Source organism: Gossypium hirsutum, chromosome D03 (assembly GCF_007990345.1).
Source record: "Gossypium hirsutum isolate 1008001.06 chromosome D03, Gossypium_hirsutum_v2.1, whole genome shotgun sequence".
NCBI lineage: Eukaryota > Viridiplantae > Streptophyta > Magnoliopsida > Malvales > Malvaceae > Gossypium > Gossypium hirsutum.
This window is the reverse complement of record NC_053439.1, coordinates 41,325,368-41,346,304: the sequence shown is the minus strand read 5'-3', so window position 1 is coordinate 41,346,304 and position 20,937 is coordinate 41,325,368. Positions and strand designations below refer to the sequence as shown.

Sequence of the window (20,937 nt, the reverse complement as noted above, 5' to 3'; positions counted from 1 at the left end):
GATTTAAATTGTACTAATTACGTTTTATTATTTGGGCAATTAGAAAGGACATAAAAGACAATTTTCCTATTAGATGAAGGAGGTCTAATCTCTTAAAATACAAGAATTACTCAAAACCTAAAATCCATCAAGCCCAATTGTCAAGACCTAAACCAACAGAGCATTGAACAAGTCTCCTTCTTGAACAACATTGCAATGTACACCATAGGGGAAGTAACACCCGGAGTCTCCTCCTTCACGAACCTTAACAATGACCGGTGTCTCCCCCATTGTAACCCCTTCCCCTGCTTCTCTCCCTCCCCAACTGCTCTTTTTTGAGTTCAGCGGCAGATAAGCTGAACCAGGCCTGTCGTTAGCATACTAAATGGTAAAGGGTTTGTCAACCGTTGCTTTCCAGATAAGTGTTTCGACTTCTAGAGCTGAAAGGGAAACCTTTTTGCTGTGTCTTTTCAGGTAATTCCTTTCGAAACTCTGCCCTTTTGCTCCGAATTCTTAGAAAGTGTAGTACTTCCCGCTTTGCCAGACCGGTTTCTGAACGGGCCGATGTTTTCGGGGGCAAAACCCAATCTGCTGTCGGCCGGTGGTGAATGTGGGTGCGGGTTTCGAATCGGAGTTAGCATTAGCTTCAGCAGGAGCCGAAAGCGAACAATTTAGGTTCCTAATTGCTGTCTTCTTAGGAGCAGGCGCCACCGGCGGTATGATTTCGCAAATTCCACACTGGGAAGCCTCTTTTTCGATCTTGAAAATTTAAGCAATTGGATCTTGAAACTCAGACAGAGTAGGCCTGTACCCTGGTGCTAAAGGCAGAGATTTCAGCCATGAAAACACTTCATGACTAGGCTCAGGTGAAAGACTTGAAGCAGCAACCATAAAAAGAACAATAAATTTTGCTGAGTAACCATTGAGAATTCATTTTATGGAAGGGAAAAAAACCCAGAGAAAATAAAGTAAATAGATTCTTCTAAGCTTCCATTTGCTTTGTTGCCTTGTTCTGACAAGTGAGCTTTTTTGCTCTGTTTTCTTGAACAAATGGTGAAATATTATTGAAGGCAGAGAAAGGGGCAGACGGCCATGCTGGCAAAGCTATGGGAGAACCAATGGGAAGAATGAAAGCCTTGATAGTCAGTGAATATTGTAATGACCACCATGTGACCACTAGCGTGGATTTTCTCCTGGTTTTGGAGTGAGCCTATGAAAATCACTTTCACTTTCTTATCATTACAAGCTCACATCACCATATTATTAAAATAAAATAAACTAAAAAATTCCTCCCCAACCCGAATAATGGAGGGATAAATGTTACTCAAATCAAATCCGAAATTGTATAGTAATAGGAATAGCAGCTGGAAGAAAGTTTCAGAGGCCTCCTCGGAGTACGATGCCTAATGGTTTTGGTTCAACGGGCTTTCCCTTTGCTTCCCTTGCTGAATTGGAATAAGCTCTTTTGTTCATTCGCTTTCATAAGTGGTACTGACAACCTCATTAGATAAGACGGTAGTCAACTGGCATACACCTGAACCTAGGCTATCCAGATGCCCAGATGCCCCTCGCATGCATATCTGGATTTAATGCGAATAATAAACTGATTTTAAAGTAAAACCAAAATCAGATAATACAAAAATTACAAAATATCTGACCTCTCATCAAACTACAACATAACTATGTAAAAATAAAAAATCAAACTGGAATTGCTACAAGAAAAGAGCATAAATATTTGATCCTTTGGAAGTAAACAGCGTCATTCTAACCATCATATATTGCAAGTACCAGCGGGCAATACCTAATATGCCGCTGGTTGTGACATGAGCTTGAAGCTATTTCAATATAGAAGAAAATATAACCAACTTTACACAATGGCTAGCTTAGCTTGGACTGGGACCATAAGAATCTCCATCAGATGACACCATTAAAAACAAGACAACATCAGAAGGAATCCGAACATCCCACATCTAATCCTATCGATCTGATCTGCCATGGATGACTGCTAAGAACACAGGTACTGGAACGTCAACATCATACATGAGAAACTAGAGACATGAATATGTTTTCCTTCTCAAGAGGCTGCTGCAGTGGGCAGAGCTTCTGTTGCAGATGAACCAAAGGATGGCAGAAGCCAACCCTTCTTCTGGGCATACTCCGTATAGAAACTGAACTTATCCTTTGCATTTGGAAAGTCAAGAGCTAGGTCATCGAGTCCATCTTTGACCCTGGTGAAGCCTTTGGTCATCTGGTTGATAGTGATTAGACCTTCGTTGAAACACACCTGCAGCAGGTCTAGCATCCTATCGTTTTTCTTCTCCATGGCCATCACCAGCGCTTTCTTCACAACCTCATGGTTGAAGAATGGCATTACGAGGTCACGGATACACTGACAAGCTTCAGCCACAACACCCCCACTTTCGTACTCCTCCAGGAGCTTCATTATCTTGTCCTTCGCATCCTCCACGGCCCAGCCAGTTCCACCTCCCCAGCACCTGAGGAGCCTCTCACCAGCATGGCGTGCAGTTATAAGTGATCGAGCCATTCGGACAGTCACACTTCCACTGCAATTCGGTGGCAACTTGCTGGTTATCTCTTCAAGATTCAGAGGAACTAACACATCATCGATGACAGCTCTAGCCAAGAAAAGGGCAAGCTCATTGGAGGCATCCAGAATATCCAAAGCAGTATCTTCTGCGGATTCCAGAAGCATGACAAAGCCATTCGCGATATCTTCAGTCGAAAAGATCTCGATGTGAAGAGCAGAGAGCAAAACAGATGCCATTTCTTTCTCCCTGTTCTTCCTGTCCATGGCAAGAGTGATAAGTTTCTTTAGGAAAATTGGATTATATTCAGGCAACCCTAGATCTTCAAGACTTCGAATGAGTTCAGGAATATCATCCGAGAGAAAATACTCGTGAATTATAGTTACAATCTCCTTCTTGTACCGGTCTAACTTTTTGTCTTCATTTTGAGCCTCTCCATCAGTACATGAGGATTTCATGAATGATGCATCAAGCCACCCTTGAGAAATAGCTTTGGGTACAATCGATTGAAACAAGGTTTTTGCAGATGGAATGTCTAGGGCAAGGTCATCAAGACTCTCTGCTAACCGAGCAAACCCTTTCACCATTTGACTCGAACTTATCAACCCTTCCTCAGCTGCTTCCTTCAAGAGTTTCAGCAAAAATGGTTCAGCTGTTCGAATTTCCATAGCAAGAACCAAAGCCCTCTTAACAACCTCATGATGAAAGAACGAAACGCCTAACTCCCTAATACACCTACAGGCCTCAAATGTATCACCACTCTCCACATACTCCCTCAAAAGATCAGCAATCTTTTTCTTCATTTCTTCAACTGTAACATGGGTGCTACCTCCCCACCTCCTCTCCAAGAGTTCAGCATGGTGGGGAGCTGAGAGATAGCTCTTCTCGGCAGTTTGGAGAACCTGATATCCCTTGGAAGATTCAGGAAGTGTTTTCTTTGCCCTTGCGATGAAAGCTGGAGGAAGTATCTCATCAACCACAGCACGAGATACAAACAGTGCGAGGATATCAACTGCATCCAGTATATCCACAGCAAGGTCATCAGCAGACTCAAGAAGCATCACAAAACCATCCCGAATCTGGGGTGGGCTGATGACATCAGCATAGAGTGAAGAAAGCAGAACTGATGCCATTTCCTTCTCTTTATCATGCCTGTCCATGGCCATGGAGACAAGCCTTTTAATAAAATAAGGATGATATTCACTTGAGCCAAGATCTTTGAGGTCGGATGCAGCCACTTCCACATCACTAGTGCTAAAATATTCTTCTATAATCGAAACAACAGCTTTTTTATACTCATCTAGTGGATCAGAAATAGTTGACCCAACAAGTTGATATGGTTCCTAGCAAAAGCAAGGGAAAAGAAATTAAGCATGAATAAATTTATTAACAGCCAAGTATGCCACAGGCATAAGTGGCATTCAGAAACCCTATAAATAAGAATGGTTTTCCAGGAAAAAAAAAAGTTGCAAGTACCTCTCCACTGTCATAGTTAGGATCATTTCGATCTATATGTGATTCCCCATCAGTATCAAGGAGTTTTCCCCATGTACCCTTGCCACCAGCACCATCTGTTTACAATTAATAAAGAGGAAAATAACTAATCAGCAAGAAAAAAGCAGATAACAGCTCTGTAGTGCAGTCTTCCATATTTAAAGATAAGCTTTTTGACAAAAAAATATGGAAAGAAGCATAGCATCATCAGTTAATTTAAAGCCCAAAACCGGCAGCAGTAAAAATAAATGATAATATGGTCTCTTTTTTTTATTAATTATCCATTGAATAGGTTTATGTACAACCTATTGCCACAGATTAATAACAAGAGATCAGAAAATAGGCCCAGCCAATTCAACTGGTTCGGCCAGGAATCGGCAGGTCTGATGGTTTAACATCCTATATATACTGAGAAATTTGTTGAACTGGAAAAAACTGGAAAGAATCAGCAAGGAATTGAAAACCAGAATCCAAAAAACCAGCAAGAACCCAAGAAATATATCAGGCTTCATCTTCATCTTCTCTTCAGTTTGCTTGTGCTGTCTAAAGGCCATACTATCAGAAATCACAAAATTTCAATTTTAAAAAACTTCCAATCTAGGGGGAAAGAGAAACCAAATAAAAAATATAACTATATGTTATCACATAAAAAAGGAGAAAAAAGCAGATAACTCTTAGATAAGGTAGTCAGAGTGAAGAGCAAAAGACTGAGCAGAGCAGATGCCATGGCTTCTTACAATAATGGCAATCTTGGACATGTTTCGTTGGCCTGATGCACCAGCAGAGGCAATGGAAGAGGAAGACAATAAAATTTGATTTCTCAGGTGGCAACAGAGATGAAGGGACAAATTTTGGAAATATAAGAAGTGGGTCATATTATGTCAAAAGCCCTTCTCTTCAGCCTCAAAACATGGGTTACGATTGTATATTTTAAAATATATAATTATTTTTAATTAAAACCGAACATATATTCATATAGTTGAACCGGAGGCATGATTGGTTCAATCTTCGGTTCTTTAACATTATTAATAACATTATACATATACTCCAATCTGTTGAACCAGGAACTAGAGAATGACCAGCTTAATCCCTGGTCCAGTTCTTTTCACATTCTTAATAGCATTATACATGTACCCTGTGAGTTACAAAGCAAGTACTTCAGAAACATGACTGGGGCAATAATGTTATTACAATCAATTAAATAATGCATAAAGAATTAGAATATAATGCTGTTGACCAATCTAAAGCAAAAGACCAACTATAAAAGATCTCAAACCCAAAATCAATCGACCTACCACTCCATCTTATATCAGTTAGAAGTTAACAGGGTTCTAGTTTACAGCAAGCATTTCAGTATTATGATCCCATCATCTTATCTAAATGAAAAATAAATTATAAGTACATTAAAATTAAGAACCTGACAATTTAATTGTGCTAAGCCTCGGAAAATTACAAAGCACAAGAAATCAATTGAGCAAGGAGGTGATATTGGTTAAAGATAATATAATTATAATAGTAATATATGATCGAATAAAAATCGCTTTCCTTTTTGAGAACCTTTGATGTCTGGCTGACCATTTTTATTCACAGGTGGCCCAAAATGAGCAAGCCAGTTATAAAGCAAATAGAATTTGCAAGGCTAGCAAGTTACAAACCAAATATCCAAAGAGGTGAGAAGAAGAAAAATTGCATTGATTTGAACAATTCAAAGAATATCAAGGCTCACCCTTCTTTACACGAATGGATTTCCCTGAGTGAGACCGACGGACATGTCTCACTGCAATACCACCAGTTGGCGCCTTGCCACCAGCAGGAACCTTTAATTGATGATCAGAAAGCAAAGAAGTCGGGGACTTTGGGGATGAGGACAATCTTGGGGATGGTAAAGCAGTCTCCACATTCTGACTTGCTATTTTAAGCATTTCCCTTTGCTCATCTGTAAGAAATCCCTCCCCTGACGCCATTTACTCTTCACCAATTCTAGATGCCTTGTAATAAGAAAAACTAAAAAGTTAACAGTAAAAAATAAAGAAATCACTTTATCTTATGCTACACTGTTTTTTTCACCAAAAAAAGAACTACACTGTTTTAGCCAGAACAACATTCGATTCCAAGAAACAAATAATGAAAGAAAGATCGATGAACAGTGAAAGGGTATTAAAAGAAACAAAGAAATAACAGTTAAATTCAATTAAATTTCATAGACTATAAATAAGGGAAAAAACACAGTGTTCAATTACAACCATAACTGATACATTCATTAAGCACTCCGTTTTCCTCTCTCTTGGTTAGGCTGATTTATGGCATTGAAGCATTTGAAAGCTCACTAGCAAAACAATAAGCTATTGTCTTCCTTCAAAGCATAAAGACCTAATGTCATGTTAAATTTTGATTGCTTATGAATTACCGTATCAGCATTCTAGATATACATATATTAAACCAAGAGTTTTATAATATAGAACTGGGGTCTTTTATCCAGGACTTTATCAAACTATAAATCCGGGGTTCAGCGTGTTCATTCAAACCCATTACGGACACGACGCGAGCCAACCGAAACAAAAAGAGTTGAAAAGGCTCAACACATCATAAACTCGATTGAAAACAAGAGAGCTGAAACATCAAAAGCAATAAGAAAAAAAGAGAGAGAAAGAGAAGAGTTGAACAACATTACCTACGACTCAAGAGGGGGGCTAAGAAAACCAAGATTCAAGAGCCCTTTCCTTTGTTGATTACAGAAAGGGAAGTTCTGGTTCCGGTGAGTATTGAGTAAAAAGGGACGACCGGTGATCTGGTTCTGGTTTGGAGAAGAAGGCCGCTGGTGTAGTGGTGAGGACTGAGGACCCTGAGCTGAGGTGTTGCCGCTTCCGCCGCTTCCGCCGCTGCTGGTGGTGAAAGACTGATATAAAAGAGGGGGAAATAAGGAGAATCAAAAACTTGGAAATGAAGAAAATGTTAGGGATTTAGCCATTTAGGGTTGCTAGTCTTTTAGATTTTTCAATCCTTTAAAACGGTGTGTATTGACCATTGAGTAAAATTTTACATATTTTAAACTTTAGGGTAACGTACGGCCAAGATCATTCAACTATTATTAAATTTACATTACAATCACTTAACTTCAAAAAATTATAAAATAATCACTAAATTAAATTAAATCAACCTAGAGGCATCATTACACATGAATTCTTCATTGAATTTCGCGTGATACTAACTTTGTTAGAAAAATACATAAAAACCAAATTATATAATAAATAATATATTTCTTATTCACCCTCATCCCTTATTTCACGCTTCTAAAATATTTCTAAAAATCTACGGGTATAATTACTTTTATTTTTCCTCTATTTCCTTTTTTTATTCTAATTATATGTAGAAATTAAGCCCAACTCAATCAAAAAGATTACATGAAATCAAATTTATATATAAAAAAAACATTGTGGTAATTGCATAAAACATCCCAAAATTATGACTTTTATTTTAAATTGGTCTCTAAACTTCAAAATGTTATAATTATATCCTAAATTATTGATGTTATATTAATCAAGACCTTCCATTATTGAAATTGTTAATTTACATTAAATGGCATGTAAAATCTTACTGACTTAATTTTAAATCAAAATTTTAAAGAAAAGTAAAATGTTGTTGCATAACTTTTAAAATTAAAAATTAAAAATAAAGTAAAACTAAAAAAGGAAGAGTGAGCAATAATTTTTGCAAAAGCTTTAAAAACATCAAAATCAATATTTTTACAATATCCATTTTTCTTTAAATTGTTCATTTTAAATTATGTCATATAAAATCTAACATCTCATTTAATAGTTAAATTAACAATTTTAATAATAAAAGGACTAAAGGACTTTATTAATATAACATCGTTAGTTTAAAGATGTAATTAAAATATGTTAAAGTTTAAAATAAAAGTCATAATTTAAGATATTTAGTTGAATTAACTCAATAAAAGTATTTGAAACTTTTAAATTTTAATAACTGGCTACGATAATAAATAATCATTCAATTAAAAAATCACTTCATTATTTTAATTATATAATTGTTTCATTCCTATATAAAGCAAAAATCACCTTATGGGAAAATGAGTGAAACCTTGTCTATGGTAGAGTTTGTGGTCAAGGCCAATCCCGCGTCTTCGAATTTTGGTATTGGTCATGCTACTAAAAAGGGGAGACGTCAACTAGATTTACCATTGGATTCAGATGGCCCAACAGTTGACAAAAATGGCAGGAAAATACCGGAGCTTGTTGTGTCCAAAAAGGCTCTCAATCTGTTATTGCTTCATCAGCGAAGGGAGAGGATTTTGAACTGCATGAATGAGATGTGATGACAAAACTGGTGGATGGGATCTCGTCGATCACTTTCTCGGAAAGAGTCCATAAGTTCATCGAGAGGAAAATGGCACGTATTATAGTTGTTAAACTTTTAGGGTAATGGATTGCTTTCAACGCCCTGTTAAACAAAATCACTACTCTATGGAATTTTAATCATTCTTTTCAACTTATGGATTTGGAGAATGATTTTTACCTAATGTGATTCAGTGATGAAGAGGATGCAAACAAAGTGCTAACTAGTGGTCCATGGGTGATTCTCGGACAATATCTAATTGTTCGCCCATGGTCATTGACCTTCTCGATGATTTAGACTAAAGTGGACACTCAAGTTGTTTGGGTCCAATTTCCTAGCCTACCAGAAGGCTATTATTCTAAATTTCTTCTTAATGCAATTGGCCAAACAATTGGACCGGTCTTGAAGATTGATGAAAACACCGATAATGCCAAGAGAGGTCGTTTCGCTCGATTGACTATCTGTTTAGATCTTCGGAAGCCACTGATATCAAAGATTAATAGGAAATGCAAAGGATTGAGTACGAATCATTACCCAATGTTTGTTTTGGGTGTGGACTTTATGGGCATAGCAATTATTCATGTCCCAAATTGTAGAATGCACAACCACTGGATGAGGGATCTCATAATTCGTTACCATCGAAAGCCTATGAAATCCAATGGAAGGTTGAAGAGGAAAACTATGGGTTGTGATTGTTGGTTGAACACTGGCAACGATAGATGGGACAGAGCACGAGTGATGAGGGAAACAATAATCAAGGCGATAATGGTGGCAGTTCCAGGTTTAGTGTCCTTATCGGTAATCAGTGAGGGAATGATTTAGGGGATAATACTTAGATTGGAAAGAAATTAGGGACTGATCATATCCACAAGGGAAATACGAAGAAAAAGAAGGAGAAACTTGCCAAGAATTCCAACTTTGTCACTTATGCAAAAAAGAAAAGTGCAAATAATTTAAATTAATTGTAATAGCCCGTTTTTTAATAGTGTCAGAAATAGTAGTTTCGGAATCATAATTTTGACGAGTGAGTACAAAAATATTATTATTTAATAATTTTTATTTAATAATTTTATTTAAGTGGATAATTAGTTAGGTACAAGTAGGTTATTCTTAAAGTCAAGTGGTTTTGGAAAATAAAGTATCGGGATCTTGTTTCTATGAATCGAGTCCGTAAATATTTAATATAAATATTTACAAAGTTTCTATGAAAAATGCATACATTAATAAATTAACATGAATTAATATAAAATATGCATGAAAATAATGTAATTAAGCATAATTTCACATACTTTCTAAATTCATGTCTAAAATTACTAATTAAGTAAAATTCACTTATTTCAATAATAATTGCTCGTGATAAACACATTTATTCAGTAAAAAGGTAGTAAAAATATATAGAAAACCCTATATAATTTTGAGTTTACAACGGTTCTTCCGTTTCATCCCTAATTTCAAATAGGTCCCTAATAGACTCCTTCTAACTGCTAAGGCCTAAATCTTACTCTAATTAAAACGCCCTAACCTAATTAAAGTCCAAAATAAAATCAAAATTCAAATGTACAAAAGTTTACAATAATGTTCAAAGTTTTATGACAAATTTAAGTATGGCTACCAGACTCATTCGGTAGCTCTAGCATTCCATGTATCACCATTTTGCTCATTTGGCAATTATATTGGTCTGTCCAACAATCAAATTTATGTCCGGGGTCTTTCCACTTGTTGCGCTCCCTCGATCTTTTGTTACCTACACACATCGAACTAGACATGTACTTTTGACCAAGGTCGTTAGGAGTGCTAAAGAAAATTACATAACAACCCTCCCCTATTTTATCATTATATCCTACATTTTGGCAATCATGGCCACATTTGAATACTTTTATGTCGCCATTGATCTTCATTATTAATTCTTTCTTTTTGAGATCAATGGTCAATCTAGATGTAGCTAAAAATGGCCGACCCAACAAAATGTGAATGTCTTAGTCCCCCTCAAAGTCTAGGACGACAAAATCGATGGGATTATAAAACCCCGAACATTAACCAATACATCTTCATGTACACCCTTAGGATGTACGAGAGACCTATCGACTAGTTGCAGTGTAATTGTCGTATTTTTCAGCTCCCCCAATCTGAGTTTTAAGTATGTAGATAAGGGCATCAAATTTATGCTGGTCTCTAAGTCACAAAGGGTCTTGCTAAAATGTCTGTATCTCCACGAGAATTGTAAAAGTTCTCGAATCTTTTAACTTCGGGCGTATTTTACGAGTATTTATTGCACTACACGAAGTGTTGATTCTTATTTGCTCACATTTCTTTAGCTTTTTCTGCCTAAACATAATCTTTTTTAAGTATTTGACATACTTTGGTATTTTATAAATTAGCTCAAGTGATGGAAAATTTAAGTTAAGGGATTTAAAAAGGTTTAGAAAACATACGAATTCTTCCTCATCGCTTCTTTGCTTGTCCTTCAACCTTGATGGAAATGATACATTCTTTTGCATGAGTTTTGAGTGTGGAGTATTTTTTGGCTCAGCCACTGGCTTTCTCTCTGTTTGTACTTCAATTTTTGGCTCATCAAGGTTTTGGTCCTCTATCTCAACCTCATCGTCCTCCTTATTCACGGGTTTTTCTAAGTTTACTAGTATTTTACCTGAATGGAGTGCGATAGCATTTACATGCTCTTTTCCGTCCTTTTGGGGATTGTTCTTGGTATTACTCGGGATACTCATGCCCATTTGCCTTCGTATTTCATTCAACGCGCTCATGATATTGCATATTTCTTCCTTTAATTCGACAACATTCGTTTGTATTTGTGCGTATTCGATCTTTATGTATTGAATGTTGGACCTCATAAGATGCATCTCATTTTTGATCCAGTCCAAGCATTGACTACAACCAACATGGTCGATACCCATGTATCTCTTTTGAAATCTTTACAAAGTGTGGGGTTGATATGGAAGGTTTGGTTGGTTTAGAACTAGGTTTTCGCTACTTTGATTGCCTCTCCAATTTAGATTTAGATGGTCATTCCAACTAGGGATGTACGTGTTTGAATAGGGATTTCCACCCTTATTACCCAAGTAATTTATCTCCTCCGATTGGGTCTCCGGGTATGACGTGTAGCTTCAAGCGACATCATTCATCGATGGCTTAACAGCAGCCTCTAGATGATGTAATTTTTCCAAAATCTGTTGATATTTATTGTCTTCCTTGACCACCTTTGCCGTTGGCAGCTTCTGGCTATATGAAAAATGCCCATTCGGCCACATGTATGAGTTCATCGCCATGTCTTTGATCAATTGATAGGCTCGCTTGTAACAATTATTCAAAAAGACCCCGATCAATGTGCCATCTAATCTGGCTCTTAAGCTCTCATCCAATCCATAATAAAAAATTTGCAATTGAAGCCAGCTTGCATACCGTAATGTAGGCACTTCCTAAGCAACGACTTGAAGAGTTCCCAAGCTTCGTATAAATTCTCGTCTTCGAATTGCTTAAAATTAGCAATGTCGTGCCTCAATTGGATGGTTCAACTAATGGGAAAATTTTGTGTAAAAATTTTCTCGCTAAGTCGTCCCATGCTATGGTGGAACCTGGCTCTTGGGAATCGAGTCATTTGTAGGCGTTGTCACAAAGTGATAACAGAAACAACCGAAGACGAATTGCATCGTCGGTCACTCCGTTGTATTTATATGTGTTATACAATTGTAGGAATCTCTTTAAGTCCCGGTTCAGGTTTTTCATCATATTACCCCGAAATTGCAAATTGTTTTGTATCATTTGGATGGTGATCGTCTTGATTTCAAAATTGTTTGCGTTAATTGCAGGCCTCTCGATACTACCTCGGACAACATCTAAAGTAGGAAGCACATATTCGCGCAATGTCTTCTATGGCTGAGCCATCAATGGCTCTTTTCATAACTATGCAGGCAGTTCATTGTTCTCCTCAAATAATGGGTTTCCTCGTGACAAGTTAGCCACTATAGGTGGATTGTTTTGCATTTGCTGACGAGCTCGCCTTAAAATTCTCTCCGGTTCAGGATCTTGCTCAATTGGAAAGGTTCCATTCTGAGTCATACATTGAATCAAAGATAATAAATTAAAAATCAAATACAAAATTAAAAAATTAAAAATTTTGTATCTATAATCCTAAATTTTCTTGTTTATCTTATCAAATGCAGAAAATTAAATTCAAGTCTAATGTTGAAACCTCCCTAGCAATGGCATCAACAACTTGATCACCGTTAGATGTGTGAACGTCTGGACCGGAAATACTACAACAATAAGATATAAGATTAAACAGCAGCGTCTGCAAGTATATGGGTCAAATTGTAATATAGATTAGTGTTACAACGGAACACTTCAAGAAGCATTCTGAGTATCGTACACAATGGAGGTTGAATTAAACCTAACTTAATTCTCTACACTAATAAGCCTAAATAGTACCGATTTAAAATTATATTACGAAAAATCAAATTAACATCAATTAATAAAATGAACCTAAAAATTATTTAAACTAAAAATCAACCAATTTAAAAATTGAAAATAATCCAATAAAACATGCAGGAGATCAACTCACTTCAGTGATCCTAATTAATTTTAGAACTCCAGTTGTATCGAGTTAGCTATTAATTAATAAGGCCTCTAACTAATTAACTAATTGACCAATACACGTTTACCTTTTGACTTAGATAAATTATGAGGTACTCGATAAACTTATCTCTCGATCTCGTTTATCCTAAATTACTTCCTAGGGGCGTCACTTCTTAGGGTTTAATCACACATAATTTAAACCAACCCACCCAGATTTCAACCCTCGTTCATTCATTAATTATTCATACATCTGTTTGTTAATCTCCCTAAGGAAATTAGCTACTCATGGATCTAAATACAATAATTTCTAAACTCATATTTAACATGCAACACAACAAATTAAATAAAAGTAAGGAGTAGAGAAATAAATTCGTTTTTTATATCGATTTGAGCTCGGAAGCGAAATCTCATTGAACAGTCATGAAGATCACCTCGATTACAATTGGAATCAACACCAAAATAATGAAAAACTAATATATAAAAGCCTTGGATCAAAATCAATCCAAGTTAAAATAGTAACAAAAGTATAAAAAATACTAAATTGAAAAGAAATAAAAACTAAACTAAAAACCTTAAAATACTAAAATGACTCACTTGGTCAAGCCTCCTCAAATGTGACTTAACATGCCTATTTATAGAGTTTATGCTCAAACCTAAATAGGGTAATTAGGGTTGCTAAACAACCCAAAAATTTGATTAAAGTACATTATGCAAACTAAAATACCCTTAATTAAAATTCCAGATCGTCATTTGGTGTCGCAACACCATAGGACTTGTAACAGCCCGTTTTTAGTGAAATTAAAACAGTGGTTTCGGGACCATAAATCTAAAGTTGGAAATTTTATTTTATTATTATTTTATTGCCTACAACATGATAGAAATATCGTATAAAAATTAATGAAATTTTACCGTTTACATGCTTAATTTGATAAAAAGGACTAAATCGCCTAAGGTGCAAAAGATGAGTTCTAATAGCTAAAAGTATTAAATAGTTATAGAACTATCAAGTGGAGGTCCTTATATGGTAATTAGACCAATAGAGTTGATAGTGGATTTTAATGGTTTGGCATTATTGAAATTTGAATGAATTATTAAGGTTAATTTTGGAAATTAGTAATTAAAGTTAAAATTAATTAAATAAAACAAACTATTATCATCCATTATCATCATCTTCCACCGAATTTGAAGAGAAAACCTAGCCATGGGAGCTTGAAGTTTTGGCAAGCTTATTTTTCTCTATTAGGTATGCATTTTTTATCCCATTTTTTATGATTTTTATATTTCTGGGATCGTTGTAGCTTAATCCAGCTAGCCTGGGGACTAATTTGCAAAACTGTTAAACTATTAAGGTTTTACCATTGATGAATATATATATGATTTTTGAAGTTCGATGATAGAAAGTGAATGGTTTTTGATAGATAAACAACTTTGGTAAAGGGATTTTTGGTGAAATTGTCAAATAGGGACTAAATTGAAAAATACAAAATATTACGTGGTGAAATTGTGAATTTATGAAATATATGGGCTGCTATAAGTATGTAGAATAATCGGATAGGCTTGGGTAGGGATAAAATTTCATGAATTTTATTTTTCAAGCCTAGGGACTAAATTGCAAAGAATTAAAAGTATAGGGGCAAAATGGTAATTTTTCCAAAAATATTTTTTTGATTAAATTGAATAAATTATATGTTGAATTGAGTTAAATTTATCCATATAGATCTAGTTAGACCTCGTATGAAGTTAGATCGGGGTAAAGAGAAAGTCTCGGATTAATCGCCTCTGTATCTACGTATACTTATCGAGGTAAGTTCGTGTCATTAAATTGTACTTATATGTTTTTAATTGAAATATATCAATGTTATAATTTGTCATATTTAATTACCGAGTGCATATCCAACGACGTACGACGATTACTAAGCCGCGTTTGAACCTTAAGAATTCGTAGGATACAAATGACATGTCATTAGGGTTATCGATTTATAGCTCGTGAAAGCATGCTATTTATAGATCGTGAGAGCATACCGATTCACAGCTCGTATGAGCATACATATACATGAATTGACGGATTACAATTATATGAGCTAGCACACTATGTGTGAGCTATCTTGGATATCCAATGGTATTCTAAATAGTTCAACGGGCAATGTTCTGATACGAAATGATATGAGTTCGATATGAACTAGTATAGGTATACATATGAAATACATGGAAATGATGTTACATGATATATAGATATATGAAAAGGATGATAAATGTATATGGAACTTGATTAATTGTTGAGCTCATCTATGATTATTAGTTCATATATGTATTTACGTGGCTAATATGGCTGATGACTATGTGCTTAGGCATTTGGCCAAAATGTGTTGGGATATGCCTTGTACTTACCTATTACATGATTAAATGGTAAGTTAAATTCTAAGTTATACGAACTTACTAAGCTTAGATGCTTACTCTATGTATTTCCGTGTTTTTTTAGTGAATTGGAAGCTTGTTCCGGTTGGAAGATTGTCAGAGTTATATCACACTATCCGTCGGCTCTTTTGGTACTTTTGGATGTTTAATTTTGGTTATAATGGCATGTATAGGTATATTGGCTAATGTTGGCCTATATGTTTAGTTGTTGGAATAGCCATTTGTTTGACTTGTGTTTTGGTACTTTGATGATGGTATGAGTTTGGTTTTGGCATGTAAATAATAGATGAATATACATATTTTATATAGCTTGTGACTTGTTGAGAATTGGTACTTTGTTTGAATAGCTTATATGACTATTGATGCAAAGTATAGAATGACATTTTCGTACCAAATGGTTGTGTTTTGGTAAGTAAATTAATTGGTATGTATTGGTACAAATATGCATGCAAGTTAGTTGATTATTTGGTCAAATTGAATATATGGTTAGGCATGTTTATATATTGTCATTTGAGGTGCTTAAGGTCATATTGGTTGTATGATTTTATACCATATGTATAAGACTTGTTTATGCTTGATTTGGATGCCTTGTAATGTCTTGCAAGTATGTGCAATGTTGTGTGTAGGTACATGCCAAATTGGGTGAGAAAAATGGCTTGTAAAATGGCTTATTTTCATCCACACGGGTAGGGACACAGGCGTTGTAACACCCCTTACCCGTATCCAACACCGGAATAGGGTACGAGGCATTACCAAAACACATACACTTGTAAACGTATTTAACCGAGTTATAAAATTTCATCAAAATTAAAACTTTCAAAATAATTAACATGTTTCTATAACTTTTCACAATATATCCTCAAAATATTATAATCATAATAATTAGGGCCTGCGAGACCCGATACATACTCATGCAATTTAATGCTTCATTTCCATTTCATTCAATTCGCAATTTCTCATGCTCATAATTTAAATCATATCACTAGCAATTTCCATTTAATTCACGTACAATTCAATGACATCAAAATCAAAACTAATACGTATTTACCATTTAACTCAATGTTTATTGATTATACCATTCAATAACACATTTATGAAATTCTCAATTTAGCAATGAAAATATCACTTTAGTTTGAATAACAACATCGTCCTGATATAAATACACTACCACTTATCCATTTACTTTAATTCTTTTGGGCCCATTTGTCACTTACCATCCTTAATCAAATTAGGGAACGGTCACGGAAAATTGAGTACTTCACTTTCACTTTGCCATAGTATAACTATGGTCTTACGTATGATCACTTATCACTTGTCCCTGATCAGATAAGTGTAGCCACCTATCACTTTGTTTCTTGATCAGATAAGTGTAGTCACTTATCACTTTGTTTCTTGATCAGATAAGTGCAGCCACTTATCACTTTGTTTCTTGATCAGATAAGTGTAGCCACTTATCACTTTGTTTCTTGATCAGATAAGTGTAGCCACTTATCACTTTGTCTCTTGATCAGATAAGTATAGCCGAAGCTATCACTTATCACTTTTCACTTGTCACTTGATCAGATATGTGTAGCCGAAGCTATCACTTATCACTTTGTCACTTGATCAGATAAGTATAGCCGAAGCTATTACTTATCACTTTCCACTTGTCACTTGATCAGATAAGTGTAGCTAAAGCTACCACTTATCACTTTGTCACTTGATCAGAAGTACTCAAATCCGGCGTTCCGCTCAATTTGATCATTTATTCATATATCAGGCTTACCAACATGTGTTAATTCATAAACCATTCATGGTATTATTTCATGCCAAATCATATACTGAATATACCATACACACATACTATGAAACTTTATTTTCACACATGAGCTTAAACCATGATCAATAATGCACAAAAATAAGCATCATTCATATTTCATCGTTTATGAGTTATAATCAAACATATGACCATTTATACACGAATCATTCATATATTTCCCAATTTTCCTCCTCCTCCTCTCCATTCCACATCCTTAATGTGTATAACACACTTAAACAACATTAACCATAATTTCAATATTCACTAACATGTATATTCAAAGCTGTTTATCCGAGTCAGAGTCACTAAATTATTTTTATCCGGAGCTACAGAGCTCCAAATTAAGATCCGTTAATTTTCCCTGAAACTAGACTCACATATCTTCATACCATAAAATTTTCATAATTTTTGGTTCAGCCAAATAGTACAGTTTATTCTTTAAAGTTTCCCCTGTTTTGCTGTCTGACAGTTCCGACCACTCTTCACTAAAAATTAATTATCTCATTGTACAGAATTTGGATGATGTTTTAGCTTGTTTCTTCTAAAAATAGACTCATTAAGGATTCTAACCATATAAACTATAACTCATAATCATTTTTGTACAATTTTAATGATTTTCCAAAGTCAGAACAGGGGAACCCGAATTCATTCTGACCTTGTCTCACAAAATCTATTATATCTCATGATTTACAATTCCATTGCTCACATCATTTCTTTTATAAGAAACTAGACTCAATAGGCTTTAGTTTCATATTTTATTCATCCTCTAATTCAATCTATAAAATTTTTGGTGATTTTTCAAAGTTACACTACTGCTGCTGTCCAAAACTGCTTTAGTGCAAAATGTTGATTTCCATTTTGCCCCAAATTTCACAGTTTATACAATTCGGTCCTTTCTTAATTAACCCCTCAATTAATCTAATTTTCTCAATTAGTACTTTACTAGACATTATAAGTTGTTACACAACTATTGAAATTCAGAATTTCCACATATAACTCTATCTTCAAACTCTTTTACTATTAGGTCCCAAACATTCACTTTCTATTCAATTCTTTCAATAAAATCAGCATATGAACAATTTAAAGCTCTAATTTCATGCTAAATCATCATATACTTCCAGCACATATTCATATCAACTTTTAACTTCTTTCATAAAATCAAAAACTAATGGATTTAACAAGTGGGCCTAGTTGTAAAAGTCATAAAAATACAAAATTTCAAGAGATAGTCAAGAATTGAACTTACTTGTAATAAAAATATGAAGAACCAGCTTGAAGAAGCCCTTCCATGGTGTTTTAGCTGATGAGAATTCAGAAAAATGAAGAGAAATCTAGATAATTCCACTTGGGTCCTAACTTTATTAAGCAAATTTTGCAATTTTCCAATTTTGCCCTTAATTCTCCTTACTTTCTTGCTGATTTCATGCCTCTGCCGTCCAGCCCAAATAGACCTTGGGTCTATTTTCCTTTTAAGCCCTCTTCCTTTTATCATTTAAGCTATTTAATCATTTCCCAAAATTTTTCATTTGTTACAATTTAGTCCTTTTAGTTCAATTAATTATCGGAACTTTAAAATTTCTTAACGAAACTTTAATAATAACTTTTAACACTCCATAAATATTTATAAAAATATTTATGGCTCAGTTTAAAATCCCCGAGGTCTTGATACCTCATTTCGATTCTAATTATTTTAATATTTATTTCTAGTGCACTATTCACTATTTCAAAATTTTCCTAACTTCATATTTAACTTATACTTACTAAATTAATAATATTTTCTACCCATTTTTCGAATTTAGTGATCTCGAATCACCGTTCCGACACCTCTGAAAATTCAAGCCATTACATTTTTTTTTTCGTCGGATTTGTGGTCCCGAAACCACTGTTCCGACTAAGCCTAAATCGGGCTATTACAGGCGTGTGTCTCAACCGTGTGTGACACATGGTCAGGTGACACGGTCGTGTGTCCCTTGTAGCTTTTAAAGGGTTACAAGTCAAGTTGTTACACGGCCTAGCACATAGGCGTGTGCCTTGGCCGTGTGACCAAGTGAAAGAGTTACACAAACACGGGCTGGGACACGGCCGTGTGTCCCCATTTCAAATGCCCACACGGCCTGGCCACACGGCTGTGTGACCCTTGCAGTATAGAAAAGTTTTTACTATTTTCTAAAAAATTCTCTGAGTTTTCAATTTAGTCCTAACTTATTTCTAATGCATATTTTGGGCCTAGAGGGCTCATATATAGGACATTATGAATGATTTTGATGGGTTTTTGATATGAATATTGATATGTTTTGAAATGTTTGAAATTTTTGTTCATTTGATTTATAAACTCCAGTAATTTTTCATAACCCTATTTCGAAGACAAATGCGGGTTAGGGGTGTTACAGAAGCAGTGTCGTGACACTGCCTTCATTTTCTGGGTATTTTGGCTTCGAAGTTCGATGTTGCGACACCACTTCCCAGTGTCGTCCTTCACCTTCTAACCTCGAAAGCAGTGTTCTACACATTAAATAGAACCGTTAGATCATCCCTAGGCCCATGGTGGCCCATTAGGTCATTACATAACTCAAAATTGCGTAAAAATTCTTATTTTGCATAAATTAAAACATAGAGCAATAAAAATCGAAAATGAAAGAAAAACATATAAAAACACTACAAAAAAAGCTCGTTAAATGCTAGAAAGACCTTAATTCCAAACCAGGACCATAACAGAGTTGTTGATCACATGGTGAAGATTACAGACATTCACTATAATAATTTGCAGATCTATAAGGATCCCCTAGTTACAGTTAAAGCTTTTTTGATTGAGGATATGGATATTTTAACTTCCTCTGATTATTAGTCTTGTTATCTTTGTAACTATTGTTCTTTGGTTGTTTACTTCCACCGAAAAAAAATCATTTGTATAGTAGATGTGGTGTTTTTCTTTTTTCTTTTATTAAAATGGTCTCATTTAACGCTTAACATTAAACCTAATAAATTACATATATGTATAATTACTTTTTTTGCCCTCCAACTTTACAAAAACAATCATTTTAGCCATTCAATTAGTTTTTCACCTTTTTAGCCCTTGAACTTGCATTTTTTTATCAAATAATCTCAAAATGGATGGAAAAGTTAACAATGGCATACACGTGGATTGCCATTCAGATGACATATCAATATTTAATTAATTTTTTAAATTGAAAAAATTAAAAATATTTTTTTATATTTTCATTCTTTTTAAATAATTTTAATAATTTTTAATTTTAAAAAATATTAATTTTTTAAAATTTTCTAAATATAAAAATAATTAAATTTTGATATGTCATCCACGTAGAAATCCACATGTATGCCATGTCAGCAAAGTTAAAAAATGTTAATTTTTCCATTATTTTGGGGTGATTTGAAAAAAATGCAAGTGCAAGGGCTAAAAGAGGCAAAAAATTAAATGGAGGGCCAAAATAATTTTTTTTGTAAAGTTGAAGGGCCCATTATGCCAAATATATATCATTATTAATGAACATAAATTCAATCATGTTGTAACATCCCTAAACTCCCCTGAGCCGGGAATAGTGCTAATACAATATGACGTGTTAGAATTTTCGAAGGAAATAAAATAGAAATTATTAGTGTTAATAAAGAAGTTAGTTGGATATAGGAAGAAATTGAATAGACTCGTATATTGAGAGAAATAAATCTGAGGTATTGACTAAATTGTAAAAAATGAAAAGTGATGGGTCAAAGTGTGAATATTCAAAAGTTGGAGGACAAAAAGTG

At 34.7% G+C, this 20,937-nt stretch overlaps 1 protein-coding gene across 2 annotated transcripts; it reads right to left on the bottom strand.

Moving 5' to 3' along the window:
* Nucleotides 1–1,664: 1,664 nt before the first annotated feature.
* LOC107949711 (MA3 DOMAIN-CONTAINING TRANSLATION REGULATORY FACTOR 1) lies at nucleotides 1,665–7,038 on the bottom strand. 2 transcript variants are annotated; one of them, XM_016884455.2, is made up of 4 exons: nucleotides 6,691–7,038; nucleotides 5,746–6,007; nucleotides 4,002–4,096; nucleotides 1,665–3,868 (listed from the first exon to the last, which is right to left on the bottom strand). In XM_016884455.2, exons 2-4 carry the CDS (start codon nucleotides 5,981–5,983, stop codon nucleotides 2,054–2,056), a joined length of 2,148 nt encoding a protein of 715 aa, XP_016739944.1. In that variant the 5' UTR covers nucleotides 5,984–6,007; nucleotides 6,691–7,038; the 3' UTR covers nucleotides 1,665–2,053. The 2 variants fall into 2 exon arrangements, with proteins under 2 accessions (XP_016739944.1, XP_040946062.1); XM_041090128.1 differs by having other exon boundaries at nucleotides 6,695–7,029.
* Between the last annotated feature and the right edge of the window lie 13,899 nt (nucleotides 7,039–20,937).